Source organism: Aythya fuligula, chromosome 1, assembly GCF_009819795.1.
Source record: "Aythya fuligula isolate bAytFul2 chromosome 1, bAytFul2.pri, whole genome shotgun sequence".
Taxonomy (NCBI): domain Eukaryota; kingdom Metazoa; phylum Chordata; class Aves; order Anseriformes; family Anatidae; genus Aythya; species Aythya fuligula.
In genome coordinates this window covers 149,763,931-149,781,764 of record NC_045559.1, presented here as the reverse complement: position 1 = coordinate 149,781,764, position 17,834 = coordinate 149,763,931, and the positions used below count along the sequence as shown (strand labels likewise).

The 17,834-nt window shown below is 38.3% G+C and overlaps 1 protein-coding gene across 4 annotated transcripts; it reads left to right on the top strand.

Annotated features, from left to right (window-relative positions):
* Window positions 1–1,445: 1,445 nt before the first annotated feature.
* Window positions 1,446–17,047, top strand: BIVM (basic, immunoglobulin-like variable motif containing). Of its 4 annotated transcripts, none has more exons than XM_032207946.1 (11): window positions 1,446–1,467; window positions 2,453–3,054; window positions 4,584–4,710; window positions 5,592–5,687; window positions 5,766–5,870; window positions 7,697–7,791; window positions 9,120–9,252; window positions 11,634–11,705; window positions 12,581–12,664; window positions 14,494–14,590; window positions 15,529–17,047. In XM_032207946.1, the coding sequence occupies exons 2-11, from the start codon at window positions 2,565–2,567 to the stop codon at window positions 15,817–15,819; spliced, it is 1,590 nt and encodes a 529-aa protein (XP_032063837.1). In that variant the 5' UTR covers window positions 1,446–1,467; window positions 2,453–2,564; the 3' UTR covers window positions 15,820–17,047. The 4 variants fall into 4 exon arrangements, with proteins under 4 accessions (XP_032063837.1, XP_032063835.1, XP_032063838.1 ...); XM_032207944.1 differs by lacking the exon at window positions 1,446–1,467 and adding an exon at window positions 1,641–1,695; XM_032207945.1 differs by lacking the exon at window positions 1,446–1,467 and adding an exon at window positions 1,909–1,972.
* The last annotated feature ends 787 nt before the right edge of the window (window positions 17,048–17,834 follow it).

Below are 17,834 nucleotides of genomic sequence, written 5' to 3'. Positions count from 1 at the left end.
GCAACCTCATCACAAAATGCCTTACAAATTGTTAAGTTCCAACTTTTAAAAATTTATTTTTTGTCTCCTGCTGTTCTTATTGGCATGATTTTTCAGGACTGCATTCCACTAGTATGGAAGATAGAAGACTTCCAATTTCCAATCTAAAAAATTATGCAGGCCATATTTTATATCTGTGATCCTTTAGCTCCTCTCTCTCCCCCATCTTTACTTTCTGGATGTATTTTACAGGATGAAATCACACTCCTTCTCAGCTTATGCTTTGCTGTTTGAAACAAGCTAGTCTCCTTTAATAGAACTTTAAAGATATTTTTGCTTAAAAATAAACTTCATAGCTGTAGAAATCCAAGCGTGTACTATCTCTTCCTAGTAGGGGAGCACTGACACATGAAGGAAAATGCAACAGCAATGAAATAAAGGTGACACATTTCAACCGTCCTGTCTTTTTCCTCCAGTTTTCCTTCCCCCACATAAATACAGCTTGGGGAGTCTGTGTACAGATTTGGCACTATTTGTCAGCACCCAAACAAGCTGTAAAATAAATCATGTAACCTAATTTTAGTTCTGGCTGGCAAAGCCAACATTGTTGCTATCCCAATGCTTGTAATTTGGCTCAGTGAAAAATGCTTTGGAGGCAGAATTGTTTAATTACTTCAAAGGCTGTTGGCCGACTAAGGCTCAACAGGCTTCCAGCTGGCAAAGGCAGGAGGGGTTCTGTTCTCCATCCGAGAGGAAGGTTGCTTTAGGATGAAGCCACACAAAATCCTGAACTTGATATAGGGCTTGTCGTATTTATAGGCATGGGATGGCAAACTTTGACCTGCCAATGAGCCCTACAGAGCTTTTGCCGCTTTGCTCAACCCAATCACTGAAAACTACCAACCAACTCCAGTGTTTGAGGAGATTTTCTGAGGAGTTTTGAGGAGATTTAAACTCTTATTGCCATTATTTGAAGCACTGTTCACAGAAACTTGCTCGGATTAGGGCATGTGTTTGAGGGCACAGGTTTGAGGGCACTACGTTGTACTAGTGCTGAATCTTTTCTCAGCAACACACTTCAAGTTTTTCACTTTTTTTTTTTTTTTTTTAATTCTGGAATAACCACAGTGAGCCATATAAATGATTATTTAATGTTATAAATCGCATTATTTTAATATAAATAAATTTTAATTAATTGTGGCTGTGCCCAAAGCGCCCCACTCATGTCTTCAGTCACCATACTTGCTGACGTTGAAAACATCACTGCAAGGATGAGGCAAGAAAACATTTCCTGCACCTCTACACGCTGTTTTCTGAAATAACCTTTTGTCTCCTCACGCAGTTTTCCTGAAGCATCGTCGCTGCGCTTGTGCCGCGGCCCCACGGACACCGAGAGAGCCCTGGCACCCTGCGCCAGGTCCGTGAGCGCTTGTGAGAGCGCTCCCCTCCCACACAGCCCCGCCCCTCCACACGGCAGCCACCACGCAGGTAACCCCCTCCCCCCCCGCGCTCTTTCCCCGTTGCCTCTCCCGCCCGCCTCCCCCACATCCCCCCGCAAAGCCCGGCCCGCCGGACGAGACCATGAGGGAGCAGCGGGGGGGGGGACACTGAGCAGCAACCGCGTCAGGCGCCCCCCTCCCTCCGCCCGCCATCGCGCGCCGCGTCCGTTTCCGGCGCGCGCTCGTTCCCGCTCCGCCGCCGCGGGGAGGCGCGCAGGTAACGGGCAGGGGCCGGGGGCGGCGGAGCGGAGCCCTCAACACCCCCCCCACAGCCCCCCGCGGCCGTTACCTCCGGAGCCCCCTCCCCGGCCTGTGAGGGGCCTTGGTGGATGGTGGCCGGACCCCGGGGCTGCTGCCGGGCGTTGCTCTCTCTCTCTTTTTTTTTTTTTTTTTTTTTTTTTTCCCCCCCCACCCGTTTTGTAGAATAAGAGTCACGCAAAGATATGAGGGAGCCCCTGACCGCCTCTTAAGGAAGGCGGTGGAGCGGACTGAAGGTGGCTTTGCCGATTTGCTGTGAGCAGGGATAAGGGTTACTGCCATTTTCTGCCCGCTTGAACTTTGCCTGCGGCAGAAGTGTGCAGGTTGCTTCAAAATTAAGCGATTTAGTGGTCTGTTATTTTCTATAAGTTATTTTATGCTTTATCTGCGCAAGGTATTGTGACCTTAAGGGGGCAGGAGTAATCAACCACAATTATGTAAGTGTAGGGAGCCGTTACAATCCGTGTTGAGCTCCTGTGCAGGTTTATGAGGGTATTTACTCATGATGTTCCCATTGCAGTATCGCTGTGGTGGTTGGCACTTCAGAAATGATAAAAAGTGCTGTTTATAGAATTCTAGAGACGCTTAGATGTGTGTTTTGATATATTTTGAAAGGTCTTTCAATGTATTAGTATGCAGGCTCAGAAATGTGTATTTCTTCGTGTGTATTTTTAGGTTGACTAAGGCACCAGTACTAACATCTCGTTTCCTTTCAGGTACCTCATCAATAACTTGCAGTGGCAATGGAGGCAATGATGCAAACTGTGTGCTAATCACCACATAAACCAAAATATTCATAGCTGTGCAATACTCTTTCAATACAATTCAATGCCTAACATTTCGGAAGAGGAAAAGGAGAATGGTTCTGGAAACAATGGAAACACTGGAAAGAAACCTGGAAAAGAATCCCCAGAAGCTTCTCTTCATGATCCCGTAAAGCCATACTGCATGTCAGATACCTCCACTGCATCGCTGGTGTCTAGGGGAGATGGGCATTACCCATGGGGATGTCCTGTGACTCATACACGAGAGAAATTTTATACCATTTGCTCAGACTATGCTTTTTTAAACAGAGTAACATCTATTTGTAAAAGCCCAAGTGCTTCAGTTAGTGCCTGCCTGTCAAGCAGTGCTGCCTTAAACGTTGGAAATAACACACCTAGCTTGCTGGGTGTTCAAACTGGTGCTTCAGACATAATCTACGGTGAAGATTCTAACTTGGAAGACTTGTCTGGCAGTCTTGGAAAGCTGCCACTGGCATGGGAAATAGACAAGTCAGAATTCAACAGCGTGACCACAAACCATAAGAACAAAGCAGGTGAGGTGGTAGACGTTGGATTGTTGTGTTAGAGAAAGGATTCATTTCAGAGCTTGGTTTTGGAGAGGGAAGGTCAGCAACTCACATTACTTGAGTGCTGTAGGAGAGCCTGCACATCATTTCAAACAACTTGCTCATCAGCAAAGGAGAGAGTGAGGTAGGAGGAACGAAAGCCAAATGTAGCTGCCTGGATAAGTGGCTCTAAAACAAGGCTTGCTTGTACTTTACTGTGTAGGTTGTTTTTTTTTTTGTTTTTTTTTTTTTTTTTTTTTGTTTTTTTTTTTTTGTTTGTTTTTTTTGTTTTGTTTTGTTTTGGTGGCTTTTAAAAACTTCTGTAGTAGAACCCGGTGCGTTATGCAATGATTACTTCTACCTGTTAAGTACAGTTTTGTCACTTGCAGAAGTGTTTGAGGATGCTTCATAGATATGTTTTGAAAATAAAGGTATGCTTTATTCATTACAAGAAGTAAATGAAATTATTAATTATCTAGGAGAGCAGTTGGTTTCTCTAATGAAGTTGTGTATATTTTCATTTGCTGTATGTTTACGCTATTAGGGGGCCCATTTCGTTATAGTTGGCTTTGCTGCCTCCTATGTGCTTTCTCAGACTGCTGCTGTGAATCACGCTCACATACACACATGGTTTCGTTTTGTAATTCTTTGCTTATCTACATCTGCTTATAGCTTCTTTTTTTTTTTTTTTTTTTTTTTTTTTTTCCCTTAATGTGTTGGCTAGCTGGTCAAATTGCAGTTTTATATGTCTTATTGTGAGACCAGTTTAGCAAAACTTAAATAGGAATTTGGAAAATTGCCATTGTTTTTTCATGTGTACAGGTAGTGTCCTTAAATATAAGAAGCAATGATAACATCTTCCAGGATGGTCAGTTTCTCTAAAATGTATTATATTTTATTTGGATATGAAGACTTCATAATTGAACAAATATTTCTGCTCTAACACATGACTGAACTCTTTTTGTTTTTTCACTGCCTCAGTGGCTTTAGGGGTGTATTAGTCTTACTGAATGGGTGTATAAGTTTTAATCAGAAAGTAGCTGGTCACACAGCTTGGCTTTGAAAAGCAAATGTTCAATTGTATTTTTCTGTGCATTTAGTGTTCTGTGATGGGAGGTTCATGTTGATCTCTCTAGTTTGGCAACATATTTTCAGCCTTTTAGGATCTTCACAGAATGTGTTTATGGGACAGCTGATAAAACTCATTAGGAAGTTTTCAGATTGACTGCTTTCTCTGAACAGTTGAGCAGATCATCATTAATTCTTCCCAGAGAAACATGCCATTGTTTATGTACCTAACGGGTGCTTTGGGATTTTACAAATCCCTAATAACCAAATAACCAATAACCAAAATGGTTATTTTATCCATCAATTAATGTTTAGTCCCAGTTTGCATGTACTAACACAGCCATCATCTGTTATTTGAGGTGCATGCTATTACTAAAAATATGTATGGAGAAAGATGTAAAAGGTAAACAGGATTCCTCATTTATTTATTTCTGAAATCTGCTTTGCAGGCAACATGAAGAAACAAGCGACAAAGAAAAAATCTGTGGAAAAAAAAAGCAAACAATACAGGGAGTGTCCTCAGCGCTCTGCTCTTGAGGATGTGAAGGAGAGGAAAGTGTTGGACCTCCGGAGATGGTAGTATTTACGAAATGCATTTAAGGTTATCCCTGTAAAATTTATAGGTAGACACCATTGCTGGTTCTTTTATTTAAGACTCCCGAGTTATATCTTAATCATTTTTAATAGATCTACTCTATGGGCTTGCTAAACATACGCACACTAAATCTCTTACTTTCTAAAGTAAAGAAAGAAGAAGAGCTTCCCTCCCATCCTGTGAAATTCTAAACACATTTTTGTTTTTAAATAACTTCTTTCAATATGGAAAAAAATTATGTGAGGGTTCAGTGTTTAGAAAAGTTGCAAGCTCACAAGCACAGTCATGCAAAAATTAAGTGTCGAGCTGATACATATATTACTCCTGATTTTTGTTTTAAGTTGGAAATACTAGATCAGAACCTGTCAGTTCTCTCAATGTATATCATATGAACATAGTTCACTTAGTTTAATGAACTCCTCTGGTTCTTATTGTATGTCTATGACGTTAGGAAGTTAGACTAGAGAATCTGAAACCCGGACAGCATTCTTTGTTAGATTGTCACAAACTCAGTTTACTAGAAGATCATATGTTAGAAGAGACAGGATCAAACTATGTTGTATTAGTATAGAACCGTTTTTCCTACAGGATCGTTTGTACAGAACTCCTATGGTGCTGTTAGAAATTTGACCTGTTTGTATGATAGTGAGTAGTAATATCTGACAAGCATAAAGAAATATATTAGTATGTTTGCTCCTTTTTGTCTGTTTGTTTTAAGTATGCATTCTTTTATACAATCAGAGTGAAACCTTGTAGTAGAGCTTGGCACCTCAGGGGCATGACACAAAGAAAAGAAGTTCAGGTTGCTCAAGTAACCAAGTAAAGAATTCTTACTGATGTGTTTGTTGTTCTTGTGTTTTAGGTATTGTATTAGCCGACCTCAGTATAAAACTTCTTGTGGAATTTCTTCATTAGTATCTTGCTGGAATTTCTTATATAGTACGCTGGGAGCTGGCAGGTAAGTCACACTTACTTTTTTCCTCTAAATAGTCTAAAATGTGGTGTTAATTTCTTTATTATACATCTTTATTTCCAGTTTGCCACCTATTACTCAAGAAGAAGCTTTACACATACTGGGTTTTCAACCCCCATTTGAAGACATTAGGTTTGGTCCATTTACTGGAAATACAACTTTAATGAGGTATGGTTGATTCTTTTGATGCAGCCAAATAGTTAATATATGCAAAACTGTCATGATAAAAAACTAGATCATACAATCTCTAAAGACGCGGTAGTAATTCATCTATTTAAAAAAAAAAAAATAGTCATCTTAAGTTTTAAAATAGCAGAGCGTATCTGGGTGCTCTGACAGTATCCAGTGCAACTTTTCAAAGGGTTTTTACACTAGCTGTTATGTATGGTGCAGGTGTTGTTAGATCATGAGAACATGAAATTGTATTAATTTTTTTGTTTCAATTTGATTAATGGTTGTATAATACTCCAATGAATCCATCTTGTGGTTAGGAAATTTGTTCTTTACCTTCATTTTGTTCTTTACCCTCATTTTCTTGTCTTTGTTAAATGCCTGTTACTGTCATTAAAATAGCCTGAAATGGCTCTTCATACATCAGTAGTTTTGTGTAAAAAAAAAAAAAAAAAAAAAAAAAAATATATATATATATATATATAAATGAGATAATGAGTTCATTGAGCAAAGGAGCTATTTAGACCCATATTCACCCAGACATCTCATCCTGGAATTACAGAAGGCTTGAACTTTCAAATTATTTCCTTTCTGCTCTGCTGCTTCCTGATTTTGAGGAGTGAGGTCTAAAATCTTTGTCCATTCCATGTTTTACTAAACTCAGAGAACTTTTAGAATTAAACAGAGCCTCGAGGTTTGAACATCTTAAAAAGGCTTTGGTGTGTTACCCATTTATGAGATTCAAAAATCTTGCAGTTTTGTACTAGCCTTGTGAATCACATGTGATCTAGTTAGTATTTTTTGAATGTAACATATATGTTTTGGCACAGAATGTGGGCACTGGATTGAAAATGTGGGAGCAGTCTGTTCTTAAATAGTAGCATACTGTCTAGATCATTGAAGACTGTCATGAAAACTTCCTTCTGTGCCTTAGAAGACTCAGATACAGATTTTGCACCTCCTAGGAGTATGTCAGCCGTTATAGAACAAGTTGACAGAATATTCTGTCTCTTTATGCCAACAGTCTGTATAGCAAAAAGTAATACCTGGCATCCTTCTTTCTGTTCCATGCTGAGTGCCCTATGTGCTGCAGAAAAGTTACCCTCATTTATCTATTTGTTTTTCTTGCTGGTCAAATCATTTTAAGCATTTGGCAGACTGGAAAACAGGAGGACTGAGAGACAAACCCATCATAACATAGTTTTATGACTGAGGTGCTATCTTTGGGGAGGTGAATTTGAATCTTGTAATGCTGTGAAGTAAATATCTGAGACAAAATCCTCTTGTCAGATCTACTGTCACTTTCTGCTGTGAGGAGTTCTGGTACTAGACTGCTGTAATGCTTTGGGAATGTAAAATTTGTATGACAGAAGCCCAACATGCTATGCAGAATGTCCCAATGAAGTCTCCTGCCTTCTAATGTCTTAGAAAATTCCTGTTGTACACCTTACAAATCATGGCTAAAGCTTAGCACTTAATAATTTGAGAGCCTTTCTAAAGGCTGAGTAATTGAAAGTTAGATGTGACTGAATTCTACAGAATAGGACCAACATTTCTAAATCTAGCCCTTTGTTTATTATGGTTCTGTATCAGGTCTGGAAAAGCAAAGTGAAAGGAAAGGTTACGAATATTTATTTACGTTCATAGAATGATCCGTTTGTATTATGTACCCTGGTCATCTGCAGTTTGTATACTAGTGTGGCAGGTGCTTAGTAATACACTGAGGCTTGTTTTCTAAACTGCCCAGCAGAGAGAAGTGTGAGAAAAGAAAATTGCATTTAATAACTACTGAGTTACTACAATCTTTAAGCTTATTGTTTCAGATGGTTTAGGCAAATAAATGATCACTTCCATATCAAGGGATGCTCATATGTTCTGTATAAACCTCATGGGAAGAACAAGACAGCTGGAGAAACTGGTAAGCAGCTAATCTTAAAACATTCATCTTACAGTATATAAAGTGAAAAGTCCCACAATGTGCAGCATTTGACAGGACAAATTGTTAGTATTGTTTCCAGTTTCAGATAAGGTATCAAATAACTCCAAATTGCCTGATTTTTTCTAATTTTACTTTTTCCCTTATTTTGCTAATACTTTCATCTGTAATCTTTAAAAAATAAGATGCATTCTCTGATTCTGTGTGGTTTCAATCACAAAGATGGAATTTTAAGGTATCCAGTTTTCCTAGAAGAGGTATTTGCTGTAATGCCAGGGGAGCAACACGTTTTTATTTCAACGTTTTGGAAATCTCTGTATAAAAATTTAGAATATACAGCACCAAAGTATTATTGTAATACCTTTATTAAATGTTTTGTACTTCTAAAAATACATATTTAAGTTAGTGCACTCATTTGTTATACCTGCCATTAGCTAACATTTGACTCTAAATGTTAGGTAATTACTTCTAAGTTGCTGCTCAAGCTGCATTTTTATGCGTGCTTTTAAGTGTGCTATCTAAAGAGAAGTTAGGGTTTTATATACAATTTATTAGCCTTTGGCTCAGTTTGGCTGTTTGTCTTCTAACTGGAAGGGTAGTTTAAAAGGATAAAACCACGATGAAAAAAGTTATGGGGCAGATTATTAAAATGAGAATCCCAGCAAACTGTTCTTCACTTATCAGTTGTTGTGTGTTCAGCTATTTTTTGAAATTCTTAAATGGAATACCATGTTTCAGCATTTTTTCTCACATTCCTTGAAACTGAGCCTTGTAGTTATGTTACAGAATATGGTATCCTCAGTATGGGAGGTGATTCCGAGACTCTTAAGAAGCTCATGACACCTAAGTGTTTGAAAGCTTTCAGGTGTTTCAGTAGTGTCATTGCTATCTGACTTCGTCTGACTAGAGCAGTGGGATTGCCTTAAGTTTTAATGTGTATTTCCTAAGTTGAGATACTTTTGCTTTTTTTTTTTTTTTTTTTTTGAGAAAAAAGTAATTTTTAATATGTTTTTGGTCTAAATATAATGCATACTGTATATTCCATTTCTCTAGAAAAGACTGTGGGACAGATCTGAACTTTTTTTTTCTACTAGGCAGGACACAAACTAGGTTACAAGTTTTAAATGAGCACTGTATTTTGTGTGCGCTGTTAGATCACATCCTCTAATTGGAAAACAAGCGAACAAAAAAAAAAAATAACAACAAAAAGCAGATGTAACTATTTTATATTAGGAAATAAGTCTCTTTTTCTAAATATGATATGGAGGATCCAAAGCACTGTGGACTGTAACATTAACTTTCTTTTGTAGCCTTGGGAGCCCTTGCAAAGCTAACACGTGGACTGAAAGAGGAATCAATGGCCTACATCTACCATTGCCAGAACCATTATTTTTGTCCAATTGGATTTGAAGCAACCCCAGTAAAAGCTAGTAAAGCGTATAGGTAAGATGATATGCTTATGCTTATCTTAGGGGAGAAATGTACAAAAAAGAATTTCCTGTGAAGTTGATAGCATTTTTTTTCCCTAAAATAACATTTCATTGTATGTTGTAAAAGCATTTATGTTTGAAATAGCAAAACACTGCTGTAGTTTGAAAGGATTGACTTAACAAAACTAAACACAACTGAACAAGCTAGATTGAGAGAATTTAAACAGAAAACCATACTGGTACTAAGAAGATGCTAAAAGATGTGTAGGTAAGGTAGTTATCTGCCTGAAGGGCAAATAAAGAAAGCTAGCCTGAAAAATACAACCTTGTATACTGAAAAAAGTAAGGTGACTGCAGTTGAGTTTGTGTGTGACTTGCTCTATAAATGAGAAGCAAAAAGCCTAGCAGTGATATTAATCCATTGTGAAGTAAATACGAAATCTGTAACTGCAGAAACAAATGTTTGTGGATGGGGAAAACAGGATCTTGTAGTACAGCCAGCAGTATGGTGATCATGTACTTTTTTTTTTTTTTTTTTCAGTGTTGACTAAGAAAGATGATGATGATAAAACGGGAATTTAAGGTTTAGGAAAATAAAGCTAACTGAACAATTTGTTACCAAGAATCTTGAAAAGAGGGAGAGGGAGAAGCTTGAAGGGATCTCTGGACTGTCATAGGATGTTTGGCTCTTTTAAACAACTCTTCCAATGAGGAAGTAGTTTTGAAAGACCAGGAGAAACTTGATTTGCCAATTGTTTTAGAATGAAAATATGACAACTTGAATAATTTCAGATTTGTCAGGGTGACAGGGTTACGCAGGATAAAATAATGGGATAGTTGATACAGGTTTAAAACAAGGGTAATATCGTTGGTATTCATACTGAGTTTAGGGGATATCCTTGATTTAAAAAACAAAAACAAGCACAGATTGTCTCAAGATTTTGAACGTTTTCAGCCTTAGCAAATTTTATCTGAGATTTTGTAAGGCGTTTTACTTGCTGCTGTATGATACGCTGAGTGTAGTTTTATAGTGGTTTAACCCAGCTGGCAGCTAAACACCACATAGCCGTTCACTCACCCTCCCCCCCCTCCCTCTCTGGGATGGGGGAGAGAAACGGGAAAGTAAAACCCGTGAGCTGAGATAAAGACAGTTTATTAAGACAGGAAAATAATAATAACAATAATAATAACAACAACAACAATGATGATAATAGTACTACTACTACTAAGTTTTGCATCGTTCACAGAATCATATACAATTAAATTGTTTTTCCTGTCTCAAAGTGCTTGCAAGCACAGTATGTGCTGCAGGTTTGTGTTGCAGTCTCAAGGTTCACCTGTTGGTCAATATTTAGTAGTAGTATCAATAAGCATAAGAAAATCTCTGACAAAATTAGCAGATACTGATAGCATGGAGTACTAAGCAATGAAGAGAATAGTTGCTGATGCAAGACGAGCCTCATTCTTGCATTTTGCTTACCAAGCAGCCTGTGTTTTGCTGTGTTGAAAGCTGTAGTATCACGTCAAGGAATGAAGAATGCTAGCTTGGCTTCTAAAGTTCACAGTGGTATTTGTGTGGAGGCAATAAAGCATAATCATATGAATCTCATTTGTTCCCAGCATGAGGCTGTGACCAAGGGGTTAATGAAAACTTTTAGTATATGAACAAAAGAATACAGAAGGTGTGGGTTTTTTAATTATGATTCCATTCATTGACATTGGCATGCCATTTGAGTGACAAGAGTTAAGAAAACGTGTCCCAAATAGAAGTCCAACACATCAATCTGCTTAAGTTTACCAAAAGGTTTATGACTTGCTTACTCCATCACTTACTAAGAATGTTCACTGGGAGAGAAAAGGAGTTTAAAAAAAAAACAAACAAGTGTACTAGATTGAAAGTGCAGTTAGAGAAGAAGTGTGGTTCAATGTGTAGGAGCTTACGATGCCTTATATATCTAGTTTGAATTTATATTGGTTAGAAATGAACAAGAGAAATGATTTGGAGATGTACTGTGATGTTATTTTTAAGTCAGTATTGGATTTTTTTTTTCCCCCCTAAAAAAAGGTTTTATCTCCTAAAAACGTAACATGAAATAATGAGTTCAAGGAGCTTATATATTCTTTTAGGCTTGAGTTCAAACTAGTGAAGCATCCTGTTCTCTTTGTATCTTCTGATATCTTACTGGGAATAATTATGTTTAGACTCCAGAAGCACAGTCAATAGATTCTGTAGCAGTTCTTGCTTACCTGTTTTTGCATTCTAGTTGTAAGAAGTTTTTATTTGAAAATAAAACTAAGAACATTTAAGGTTAAAAAGAAATGGGTAGATAGGCTGCTAGGCTGAGCTTAGTAGACAGTTCTTAGGTCACCCACAGACTTCCTGTATGATCTTAGGTTGCTGGATTTGGACTCGGGAGACCTGGGTTCAGTTCCCAGTTCAACCACAGACTTCCAGTGTGACTTTAGGTAAGTCAATTAATCTATCCTGTGTCTTGGTTTCCTGCCTGTAGAATGATGGCATACATTGATATTTTACAGGGAATTTTAAGAGCAAGTAAACGAATTGTTGCAAGCGGTAAGGCCATATGTATGCTGCCTAATGACTACTGCAGAAAATTCTTAGGTTTTGTCATGGTTGAAAATAAATTAGTTTTTCACAGGATAATTACACACGGGAAGTCACAGAACAAGCCTCCGTATCTCATCAGTCTGCCCTTAGGTCTGTCACGAATTTTTCCTGAACCAGCTACTACAGGCTTTAAGTATCTTGAAATTAACTAACTTGAATCAGTATCAGTTGAGGGTTTTGTTTTTTACTGTGTTGGATGCTTAGGAGGAAGCGGTTGAAGTTACCAGTTATTTTCATCCAGGTTACCCTGTGGCTTTTAGTAATAACTATTAAGCGGGGTGTAGTTTGCAAAGAGTGGAAGGAGCTCTTCCGTAGCTCTGGTAGAAGTCAGAACTCGGGAAGAAGAAGTTTGTTCTCCCTCATGTGGCTTTCCACAACTCTTATTTGCATTTTTTTTGCATATGTTTTATATTACATTAGACCGGCTAACTGAGTAACACTGTTTTTGAAGAAGATTTGTCTTTCTCCCAAATAATAAGCAATAGCTCTTCTGTCTTGCTTTCAAGCTTTGTGAAACAGAAAGCTTCCCTGTAGGCAATTGAAAATGCTAGAGGAGCTGTTTTTAGTTTGGGTGAGAAAAAAAAAACACAGATAATCCTTAAAAAAAAAAAAAAAGAAAAAAAAAAGAGTACATGTATGTATAGAATGTTAATCTCTTTTTTCTTTAGTATGCACAATAAATCTTACTGGGATTGTATCCTCTATTGAACAGAGGTCGTGTCTTGCAGCAAGAAGTAGAATATTGGATCTTAATTGGAGAGCCAAGCAGAAAACATCCAACGATACACTGTAAAAGGTATGTTACTTGGTAGGAATTCTAAATGTTCTTTCTTTAAGAACAATTTGTATGTATCTGTTCAGAGCTACTGACTGACTTATTTGTTCAAAAGAACAAATATACTGTAGTTTTAAGAGAAACAGGTGCTTTAATAAGAAACTTCTTTTTGACCTCAAGGCTAGCTTGGCAGTTTTAGATCATGTGGCAGGACACGTGTTGGTTGCTGAAAGCCAAAGCCTGTTTCTCTTGAGTGTGACAGAGCTTGTATTAGTCAGGCAGAAAAGACACGCAGGGTGCCTGCAATCATGCCAATTGTGATTTATAGGCCATGTGAACCTTGGATGAGTTTATGCTGCAACTGATGAAGTACTTGGCTACATGTTGGGGGTGCACTGGATATCTCAACATCTCCTAGCGTAGGTGTTGGTACAACCTGTAATCTGCTGCATTGTTCCCTTATATTCATGATGAAGTCTGTTTCCTAAGAAGTTGATGACTAAATTAGACACAAACGCATAGCTAGAGGGTTCTAGATAAAATTCTCATTGATTATATTTGTCATGATAAATTAATTGAACAGTTTTCTCAGCTTTACTTGACATGCTGGTTCATAATGCTTAATACTAATTCCTGGAAGGAGGGACCAGTACAAAAGAATTCTGTTGCTCAGGAAACCAGTTCCAGTTTTACCAAATAAATTCTTCGCTATGCACAGAAGTTAATGCTGGAGTGATTTTTTGTAGTTTTTGCTCCATTGGGAAAAGAGCTGTTTGGAGAAAGAAGAAGCACACAAAACTTGCTTCGTTTCCTCTTTATTTTCCCAGTTGTGTTGCAAAAAATTTTTGAAAGTGCTTATCTGATCTGGTTTCATAGTCAGTCAGATCGATTCCAGTACCTAAAACTTAATTTTCTTTGGTGATGTGACTATATTCACAGCTGTAAATACCTGCATATTTTGGACTCCTGAGATTGAGTGCAACAAAACATATTATGCACTGGTTGCTGTGTTGAAAAACAAAATACTATGCATCCTGCTGACAGATATTTGTCCTGTGGTGTATGAGCTACAGATGGCACAGCAAAAGCTTTTTGAATACATAATACAAAGTCTGTAATATTATTTTTGATCATGGAGACATTTGTCTTCCTGCTTTAGTCCCACCAGGAGCTCGCAAAAAGTTCTGTGTTTCAGGTAGGAGGGGAAAAAGGTTGGGGTGAAAATCTATTTTCTGAACTTGGAAGGTTATGTTAAACAAGTATTTAGACATTGAAAGAACTGGAAAGGCGATGTGAAGGCTTACAGATGTGTAGAATGTGGGGATATTTGTTTCAGTTAGACTAGAAGGAGCTATGAAAGCTTGAAGATCTGAGTAAATGGGGTAGTTTATTACAAATGAGACTTGAATAGAATGGAACCTGAGTTACGGTGAGAGCTGTGTGGTGAACACAGTGGATGAGCAAAACATGGGTTCAAATGAAATACTACAAAACAGCAAGAGGATTAAATACAGTAAAAGGAACGTTTCTCCTTGCCTAAAATGCTTTGTTTCTCCCTTTAACAAACTGGTGATTTGCTAAGCAATGCAACTAATGACTCACGATATTCTTACTCATTTTGGAAGCTGTTTGCCAAGAGCAGCAATAATCACCTGAAAGCTTTGATTAAAAGTGGCGCTTTTATATCTAGCTTGATATCCAATACTGAGACATTTTTTAAATCTTTATACAGTTGTTTATCTTTAAATCACTGTTAAAGACTCAGATCTCTGTTTACATGCGTGTACAGCAGTCTTAGTGGTGGTGAGGCTTCATATTGTTAGCCAAGTAGTAATAATCTTATTCTGCAGGTGGACAGATATTGTCACTGACCTAAATACCCAAAATCCAGAATATCTAGATATTCGACACCTAGAGAGAGGATTGCAGCATCGAAAAACAAAGAAGGTAAGGTAAAGTTAACCAAGGTGGGAAGAAAATTTGTGGTAGAGTTTGGGAAACCTATTCATACTTAAGCAGTGTAAGATAACTTTACAGAAAAAAAAAAAAAAAAAAAAGTGTTAACTATTGCAGAAAGCAAGTCAAATGTGGATACTCAAATACCAGTCATTTATATTTACTTGCAGGACAAGATAGGATATAGCAGTAGCATGGCATATGCTAGGGTAAACCAGGATGTCTTTAAATACCATATATTTGGTCACAGTATTTAACCTTGTTGGCTTAAAATACAGCTTCAGCAAGTATAGAAATATTCTACAGACAAATTATGGACTCATCTTCTTGATGCACGACTTTCCAGCTGTGTGTAATCTGGAAAGAAAATACGGTAGGGTAGGATCAAATCTAGAAGAATGCATGTGCATCTGTTCTTTTTATTTACTGGTAATACATACAGCTGTCTTTCCAATAGCTGGGGCCATATCTTGTGGGTAAGGGTTGCATTTAACTTCCAGATTAAAAGTCTATGAGAAATCCAGATCTTCAGTCTATGAGGCTGAAGAGATGATTTCAAATGTGGAGACACTATGGAAGATCGTGTCAGTAACACGAGAAGGGACCGGAGCAAATAATTTGCATGATAGCTGGAGAATGAAAGACTAGCAGAAGATAGGTTATACTAGCCCATGAAAGATAAAATAAATAACTTAAAAAGATGAGAAAGACAGTAGTGGAATCTAGAAATTGATCAAAATTGATTGAATAGAAGTTTCTTGTTTGTTTGTGGGTACGGTGGTGTTGTGGTTGTAGTGTTTTTTTTTTTTTTTTTTTTTTTTTCCTGTTTTAAGAATTCTGTTACCCTGAAGGAACTTTATTTCAAATATCTGCTTATGTTACAGAAGTGTCTATCTGCATTTAATGAATAACCTTTTTACTTCGATTAGGTTGGAGGAAATCTTCATTGCATCATTGCCTTTCAGAGACTTAACTGGCAAAGATTTGGTCCTTGGAATTTTCCATTTGGAAATGTCAGACAGGATAAACAATCCCAAACACAAGGACAAGGTATTGCCAAATCTGAGAGTGAAGACAATATCTCTAAAAAGCAGCACGGACGACTGGGTCGGTCTTTCAGTGCTGGTTTCCATCAAGAATCTACGTGGAAAAAATCTAATCTTCATGAGAGAAGGAACAGTGGGTATCAGAGCTATAATGATTATGATGGAAATGATTAAAATTAACTTCAGATAGTAGAGTTGATATATCAAAGTTAGTTTTAATCAAGACATGGTAGGGATTTATTAGTCCTAGGTTATGTACGAATAAAAATTATTGTTTAAAATACACCTTCATAATTATTGAATAAATCTGGTTATATGGTTGCAATGGATGAGATCTGATACATAAACTGACACATAAGCACAGATTGTTGTACTTTTGTAATCAAAAGCAAATATGACAGAAAAAACAATCACTTCTTTTGAAATAATTGTACTATATCCTGAGCTGTGAAAACAAAAGAGCAGATTGAAATTAGTCAATGTAATAATCAGACTTAATTGAAAATACTTAATACTCAAAAGCATGAAAATGTAATATGACTTCATAAAAAAGGGTTATTCTGCATATGGTGTAAGGATAAAAGTAAATAGTTGCCTTTCTTTTCAACAGTCCATTTTATTAAGGCTGCTGATATCCAGTGCAAAGAAAAATCACACAGGTTGGAAAAAAAAACTTGTCAGATTTACAAAGTGAATGTATGTTCTCAGTCTAGTTCCCAGTAGAGTTCTGTCAGATAATCATATTCTGTCAAGTAGGTCCCAGTTCCTTTTCCCTTATCTGGATGCCTGTTTTAGACTGAGGGGAATCACTGGTGGCAGGGATGGGACATTCTTTGCTGCTTTTGCTCTGTGGGTACAGTAGCTGATTTCTTATCCTGGGAGCTCGAGAGCACTGACTTGCTTAACACAAGCTTGGGAAATTCGGTTTTATAAAGCTGCCTTACCCATTAGCCCAACGAGCTGGCTGAACACAGCATTCTCTTGGCAGTTCTTTTCCTTGTTCAATCTTAAAACTGTTGTTTTTGTGCTGCTCTTTTAATTTCGTATGATGGTAATGCAAGTGCCGAAAACTGCTGGCAGCCCTTATGATATACTGGGGGTCCTGGTGGACAGCAGGGTGATAATGAGCCAGCACTGTGCCCTTGTGGCCAAGAAGGCCAGTGGCACCATGGGGTGTATCAGAAGGGGTGTGGTTAGTAGGTCGGGAGGTTCTCCTCCCTCTTTACTCTGCCCTGGTGAGACCACATCTGGAATATTGCGTCCAGTTCTGGGACCCTCAGTTCAGGAAGGACAGGGAACTGCTTGAGAGAGTCCAGTGCAGAGCCAAGAGGGTGATTGAGGGAGTGGAGCATCGCCCTTACGAGGAAAGGCTGAGGGAGCCGGGAGCTTGGAGGAGACTGAGGGGTGACCTTATTTATGTTTATAAATATGTAAAGAGCGAGTGTCAGGAGGATGGAGCCAGCCTCTTCTCAGTGATACCCAATGATAGCACAAGGGGCAATGGGTGCAAATTGGAACATGGGAGATTCTGCTTAAATATGAGACAAAACTTCACAGTGAGGGTGGCAGAGCACTGGAACAGGTTGCCCAGGGGGTTGTGGGGTCTCCTTCTCTGGAGACTCTCAAAACCTGCCTGGACGCGTTCCTGTGTGACCTGATCTCGGTGGTCCTGCTCCAGGAGGGGGATTGGACTGGATGATCTTTCAAGGTCCCTTCCGATCCCTAATGTTCTGCAATACCTCTAGAGGGCCAGCAAACGATTCAAGTTTTTCCAGGTGTCCATGTGCAGTCCCTTTGTTTTTTTCCCTCCCCGATTTGGAGTTTCTTCAGGTGTTTGCCCAGACCCATCTCAGCCCGTGTACCTCTGTGCGGGTGGCTGTCTGTACCTGCACAAGGATTTGTTTCTTTAACTCAAACTGATTTCTCATGGAACGCAGGGTTTTTGTAGGTCGCTGCTTTTGTTAAACCAAAAACGGGGTACTTTCAGACTTTTGCTCATTCAATAAAATTTGTTTTCTACTTTGTCTTTTGGTTCTTTCTGGAGTGGTGGCCCTATAGTCACTAGAAGATTTCTTCAGGAAAATGGGAAAAAGGGGTATTCGCAATCCCTGCTTAGCAAACCCGCGGGTTTTGAACATGGTACTTTTCAGACGAGCTATTTTAAATATTTATTTCTGCAAGCTGAGGAC

Bases quoted from the DNA above. Each gene is read 5' to 3' on its own strand.
- BIVM (XM_032207946.1), top strand. From the start codon at position 2,565: ATGCCTAACATTTCGGAAGAGGAAAAGGAGAATGGTTCTGGAAACAAT. The intron at 3,055-4,583 runs GTGAGGTGGTAG...TCTGCTTTGCAG, and splicing joins AAACCATAAGAACAAAGCAG to GCAACATGAAGAAACAAGCG. The intron at 9,253-11,633 runs GTAAGATGATAT...GTATGATCTTAG, and splicing joins AAAGCTAGTAAAGCGTATAG to GTTGCTGGATTTGGACTCGG.